The sequence below is a fragment of the Neomonachus schauinslandi genome, unplaced genomic scaffold, assembly GCF_002201575.2.
Source record: "Neomonachus schauinslandi unplaced genomic scaffold, ASM220157v2 HiC_scaffold_1877, whole genome shotgun sequence".
Classification (NCBI taxonomy): Eukaryota; Metazoa; Chordata; class Mammalia; order Carnivora; family Phocidae; genus Neomonachus; species Neomonachus schauinslandi.
Window position 1 is genome coordinate 1 of NW_025410567.1, and position 6,652 is coordinate 6,652.

Sequence of the window (6,652 nt, forward strand, 5' to 3'; positions counted from 1 at the left end):
ACGGGGTGCTGGGGGAGTGGGGGCGTCTGCGTAGACGGGGTGATGGTAGAGTGGGGGCGTTGCGTAGACGGGGTGCTGGGGGAGTGGGGGCGTCTGCGTAGAGGGGGTGATGGGAGAGTGGGGGCGTCTGCTTAGACGGGGTGATGGTGGAGTGGGGGTGTGTGTGCTGTGTGAGGGGGGCTGGGTGTCTGCGTAGACGGCGTGATGGGGAGTGGGGGCGTCTGCGTAGACGGGGTGCTGGGGGAGTGGGGGTCCGTGTGCTGTAGGAGGCTTGAGCGCCTGTGTAGACGGGTGATGGCGGACGGGAGCGTGAGGGTGCAGCAGTCGTAGAGTGTCCGTAGTGCCCCAGCTGTCGTCCCCTGCTCGGCCTTCCTGACCAGATGGAGGTGGGTCTGCACCCAAGCTCCGTGTTCAGTGGGGAAGGAACCCAGGACCGGGCTAGCACGGGGGGGATTACTGGCGGCCCCCGGAGTCGCCTGCTCCGAAGGTCAGCCAGGAGAGGATTATGCTGCCGGGGGAGACCTGGCACCGCCGGACACACCGGTGCCAGGACACGGCCTCCTCCGGTTCTCGTCCGTGCAGGCTGAGCCGCGGGGATCCCGCTAGCCCCGGGCGTCAGCCCCGTCCGCCACGGACTAGGAAGCCCCGTAGTCACCGCCCGACAGGCCACGCGGCATTCTGCATTTCCCACCAGGTGTGAACTGCGTGTACGCAGACAGGATTCTCTAAGACCTACGTGCGCCCCCAGCTTTCCGGTCCAGGTTTTCTGGGACGTTCCCCCCCTGCTCCGGACACGGACCGCCAGCTCCTCGAGGACAGGGAGCGGCCGCGTCACGTTGGTTTTCGGAGCACACACAGGGGGACTGCACCTCACGGCGGCACAGGCTGTGGAGTGAATCTCGATGGTGAAGAAGCGAGCCTGCCATGCCTTCCCTTCACGGGAGGGTACCCGTGAGCTCAGGGCTTCGGCACGAAGGACACCCAGGAGTCTGCACGCCGCACACGATCACGCGAACCGCACATTAAGCTGAACCTTGGAATGCGCCGTGAAGTCTCACCGGGCACAATCGGAATTGTTTTTTATTCTTCTAGGGGCAGGTCTACCGTAAACGAGCCTAGAAACGTCACACTGTTTTCTGTCTCGGAGTCTGAAGAGCACCGGTAAGAGATGGAGCCCAGTCCCCCGCCCAGCGCTTGACAACCACACTAGGGACTCGACAGGGCACTGGCCGTGGTCACTGTGACAGCCCGGGGATACCAGCCACGCTCTCCACCCGCTCTCATCATCTGTCCGCCCTCTGAGTACCACGGTCTTGTTGCTTTTGCAAGCGGTCCTCCCCAAATACACTAGCGCAACGCTGGGATATTGGGGGGGACGGGACAGTGGACCCTGCTTCTCGCGCCCGGAAGTGCTCTCACCGCAGTTTGTGTATCCCACCACAGAGATCACAGGAAACTCCTGCCGCCTCCGCTGCTTCCCCAGGAGACGCCTTTTCTTCCTCAGTCTCTCCAGGGCCTTCCGGATCTTCATCTCCTTTTCCTTCAAGAGGCGCTGTTGCAGCTGCATGAACGATTCTCCTAAAAACACCCAAGGCAGCGAGTCAGCGGGCAGATGCGGCAGGAAAGGTGTCAGGGCAAAGTGCGCCACAGAGAGGGATGTGGACTGACATCTTCTCGCCGGGATCCTCCTGACCTGTTCTCCCACAGGCCGCTGCCTCGCCTTCCTATCAACAAGACGGCTCTGTCCAGCAGAAAGTGGCCTCACCTGCGGCCTTCTGCCCCCCGAGGTCAGGCGGGCTCCCCTTTTTTGGGGAGCAAGGGGCAGCCTCAGAAGGACAGCCGCCTGATATCCACAGCCAGCTGAAAGGCACATCCACATCCTGACCCCCCGGACCTGTGAACGGGACCTCATTTTGGAATAGGGTCTTGGCACATATAAGTGGTCAAGGATCTGAGGTGAGCTTATCCTAGATGAGGGTGGCCCTAAATCCAAAGACAAACGTCTGTAGAACAGACAGAAGGAGACACAGAGGAGAAGCCACGTGAAGACAGAGGCAGAGATGGGAGGGACCACGGCCACGAGCCCAGGGACGCCTGGAGCCCCAGAAGCTGGACGAGGCAGAAAGGACCTTGAGCCTCCGGAGGGAGCACGGCCCTGCCCCGCCTGGATCTCAGACTCCGGTCTCCACAGCGGTTTTTAAACCCCTGGTTCGTGGTCTTTTGTTACAGCTGCCCCAGGAGACTACCTAGATATCTTAGCTTGTTTGAATGTGACCACATACAAGGCCCACATGCAGCCCTTGCCCCGCTGGGATCTTTCCGCAACGTCCTCCCCCTAGGGGTAGCTGCTGTGACATGCCCCCCTCAGCACCCCTTGACCTCACACGTTACCTGACCCCATGATGTAGCGCGAGCCCCCTCCTCGTCCATCCGGGTGGGCAATGCTGCTTTTCAGCTGGGACCTGCCGTGGAAAGGGGGCATCTCAGCAGACAGGAGCAGACACACATGTCCATGCAGTGAGAGCAGAGCAGGTGCCAACACAGACAAGTGAGGGTGAGAACTCTGGCTGGAGAGAGCAAGGTGGGGTGGTCTTCCCCCCACCTGGGCCTTCATCACCGCGGGTGGAGGGCCCCACAGTGGGGTGACGTGCCCTGGCAGGCATGCTGCTGGGACGTGGCACCGGACAAGCCAAGCTGTCCAGGAGGGCGTGGCCAGCCCTGCATTCTGACTTCACTACGCTCCAGGTGATGGTGAAGTCAAACACACAACTGTGAGAAGAGGCTCTGCTGTAGGCTGCGCCAAGTACCTGAGAAGGGGGAGCTCGGCCAGGGCCACCTGCAGCCGCGCTTCCCTGGTCCGGGCATTGCAGCGGAAAATGTGGAGGACGACCGTGAATCGGTCCAATACCTGCACACCCCAGGTGGCTTCCAGGTCCTTCTGAAAAGGGAGAGAGAGGGAGTGAAAGCGTCTGCGGTGGTACCTTGGGTGAGGGGGCGGCTGTGAAGCCATCTGCAATTCCATATCCTCAGCTGTCCCGTCCCAGCGGGATGCTGACCCCACTCCCCCAGCCCATTGAGACTCCCAAATACCTTGGTAGGCGTGGCCAGCCTCTCCACATTCAGAAAGACCGCTGTGATTTCTGGCGACCCTCTGATTTTCTCTGGGGAGAAGAGAAGGTCCCCTCAGATGTCTGTGCTCCGTGGAGTCCGTCGTGGGACTGACCCTCAGCTTTGGTTGGCTGTGCTCACCAGACACCCTCAACTCTCTGTGCGCGTATTAGGGAAGTCGGGTGTGCCGGACGGGGGTCGAGGGGAGGACTGGAGTCCACCTGCAGGAGTGTGGGTCTTGCAGACACATGGCGGTCGCACAACCCCACAGGAACTGAATGGGTCTGAGACCTGGGCTGACACAGACGGGCGGCGCGCACCCCTCTGGGCGTATCTGCAGGGCTCAGCTTGCTGATCTCTACGGTGAGCTGGATGTCGGTTGGGGCTGGAGACCCTCGGGGGGTCTGTGGAAGGCCGGGTTCACACCCAGCGCCCTATCTGGAGGCGGGGCTGGGCTGGGGGCCTCAGGGCCGGTTTCCACCCTACTCCTAACTGCCCTCGGCACCACCGGGCAGGGTGCGAGTTGTCTGAGGGGCACGGTGGGCTTTTCAATGTCTGATCCAAGTTCCCATGAGGCCGCCTCCACCCAGCCCAGATGGAGAGCCCGACTCTTGCTCCGTTTCTCTCAGGAGGAAGGGAGGGGCACAGGGACCCACCTGTCAGGTTCTTTAAGGTCCCTCTGCCGAAGATGAGCTTCCCATCTGGTGTTTTGGTGGGTACCACCATCCTGTCCGCCACCGACCAGCCACCCAGTGTGTGGATCAGTGCTTCTGCCTCTGCCACCTGCCACTCAGCTTTGGGGAGACACAGGGCCAGGGTGAGGGACGTGTCCCCATGGGCTCAGCCCCGGGCCCCGTCCAGCCCTGGCCCGTGTCCCTCGGCTGGGATGGCTTCCTGCAGTGTGCGCAGAGCTCTTCAGAAAGCACCCAGAGACACAGCTGTGCTGCTCCAGGCACAGACTGCGAGAAGGGGAGGACAAGGCCAGGGGGACGCAACGACGGGCCCTCCTTACGTGGGAACTGGGGGCTTGGCAGCGAACGGGACGTCTGCTCTGGAACGCCGCCAGGACAACGTATGATGGGCAGCCCCTGCTCAAGGCCCCAGTCCCCCACGCCCTCAGCTCCTGTGACCAGCCCCTCCTTGGGACCCCGCCCACCGTCTGGGATGCTCCTGGAACCTTCCCCAGGCCCCCTCCTGCACAGGGCCGGCACCCAGGCCCCACGCGTCATCCTGTCTGTCCGGGGCGGCCGCGATCTTTCCTGGGCTGCGTTGGCACCGGGCTCTGGGGATACCCACTCCTTGCCCCCGGTGGCTCACGGCCCACCCTGCAGGGAATGCGGCGTGCTCCCTGGGCCCTCAGGGGCTGCCACGCAAGATGTGCTGTCTGCTGGGTCATGACGGACCATAGGGGCCACTCTGAGACACTGCGCTCTCCCAACTGCCCCACAAGGCTGCCCCCCACCCCTGCGGCACGATGTCACAGAGGAGCCGTCCCAACTGCACAGCACACCCCCTGCTGCATTATCCCCACTCCAGCGACCAGGTGCTGCGGTCTTTGGGCCAGCCTTGCTGACCAGTGGCAAACCTTAGGTGCCTGAATCGTCCGCAGAGCTCAGGCACAGGGAGGAAACTGAGGCTGGGAGGGGATGCTAATGATAAGGCTCATAGGGATCCGAAGCCTTGGGGAGAGGCCCCAAGCTCTGCTTGGTGGGAGATGGGGTGCCCCATCCTCTGGGCTGAGAGGAGGCACAGTGTCCTCACTTTGACTCCTGATGGGCCTCGCGGGTCCTCCTCACCTCCACCCTTGCGGTCGCTCAGATCAGGTGCATGGGGCCACCCCTCGACTTCCCTCCTTCAACGTCACGCGTAGGCCATCAGCAAACCCCACAGATGCTGTCTTTCCTGACCTCCATGTGGGGGCCACGTCCCCCAGCTCCATCGTGGATCAGCGTGAGGCTTCCCACAACACCCTGCTGGGGTCGTGAGCCTTCCCCATGAGCTGAGGGTGTGGTCAAAATGCCACGTGGAAGCCCCCACCCCTAGGGCTGGGTACCCACTTGGTGGGAGTGAACACTGAGAAACACTGTGGAGTCCATAGTTCAGAGACACAGGCTCACTCGCGACTGGGACTACGGAACGCGTCCCCTGCCCACCTCACCACCACAGCACCAAAGGCCCCTGGACGGCAGCATCTTTTGCCCGGTGCCTTATGCCCAGCCGTTAGGCAGAAATTACAGGACCCAGAGCAGCATCAGAACCTGAGTCCAATACAGAGGGGACACTGGATTTGTCAGACCAGGAATTGAGTACGACTAGAGGACCCCTGGGGGGCTCAGTCGGTGCTGTCATGATCCCGGGGTCCTGGGATCGAATCCCATGTCGGGCTCCCTGCTCTGCGGGAAGTCTGCTTCTCCCTCTTCCTCTGCCCCTCCCCCTGCTTGTGCACGTGCTCTCTAAAATAAATAAGTCTTTAAAAAAACACAAACGACTGATTCATACGATATGGGCTCTGACGGATAAAGTAGGAAGCACGCAAGAACAGATGGGCAGTGTAAGCAGACAGATGGGAACTCTAAGAAAGAACGGAACACAAACGTTAGCGGTCAGAAACACTCTAATCGAAGTGAAAAAGTCCTCTGATGGGCTTCTGAGTGGGCTGGGCAAGGTTGAGGCACAGGTCCGTCAGCATGCAGACAGGACGAGAGTGACAATCACAAACGTCTGCGGTGGTAACGACGTTGTCCAGAGAGCGAAGAATCAGGCCACCGACTTGGAGTGAAGCATTTGTAAGACATCGGAAAAAGGACTGTTATCCACAGCGTGCAAAGAACGCTTGACGCTCCGCGATAAGAGAAGAACTTGATGACACAATGGTCTGGAGACCCAACACACACCTCACGGAACACACGCGGACGGCAAAGGCTAGGAAGAGATGCTCCGCGTCAGCGCTGGTCCGGGAAATACGTGCAGATTTCAAGGAGAGCCCGGTAGGCACCGATGAGACTGGCCCCAAATGCACCACGTGCACGGCACCTGATGCTGGCGAGGGTACGGAGCAACGAACAAGATCTGCTCGTGGTTGCTGATGGGAATGCAAAACGGTGCAGCCCCTCGGAAAGCAGTCAGGTGGTATCTACCTATCGTCTGCCTACCCAGTTGACAGAGACAGAGAGCGAGCGAGGCGAGCACGAACAGGACACAGGGAGAAGCAGGCTCCCTCCCGACTGCACAGGGACCCCGACGCAGTCCCCGGGACCATGACCCGAGCCGAAGGCAGACGCTTCACCGACGGAGCCACCCGGCGCGCCAGACAACAGGTTATTGTCGGCCGACACAAGCGCGCTGTCAAGCCACACAAAGCCACGCAGGAACCCGACATGCACGTTACTGGGTGAAAGGAGCCGGTCTGCAGAGGCCGCACAGCGCACGAGTCTATGACACTCCGGAAAAGGCAAGACGGCGCACGCCGTAGACACAGGGGGGTGGGGCTGCTTCCAGCGACCCACGGCAGGTTTGGGGGATTGGCGGGGTGGGGTTTTATTGC

General features: G+C 61.3%; 1 protein-coding gene across 1 annotated transcript; it reads right to left on the bottom strand.

Moving 5' to 3' along the window:
- Nucleotides 1-1,419: 1,419 nt before the first annotated feature.
- LOC110580542 (putative GTP-binding protein 6) lies at nucleotides 1,420-3,903 on the bottom strand (the record flags this gene model as incomplete). The annotated part of the gene is made up of 6 exons (XM_044912408.1): nucleotides 3,765-3,903; nucleotides 3,091-3,161; nucleotides 2,808-2,938; nucleotides 2,392-2,462; nucleotides 1,665-1,724; nucleotides 1,420-1,578 (listed from the first exon to the last, which is right to left on the bottom strand). Coding segments are annotated over exons 1-6 (562 nt in total), but the record flags the coding sequence as incomplete, so codon positions are not given.
- Between the last annotated feature and the right edge of the window lie 2,749 nt (nucleotides 3,904-6,652).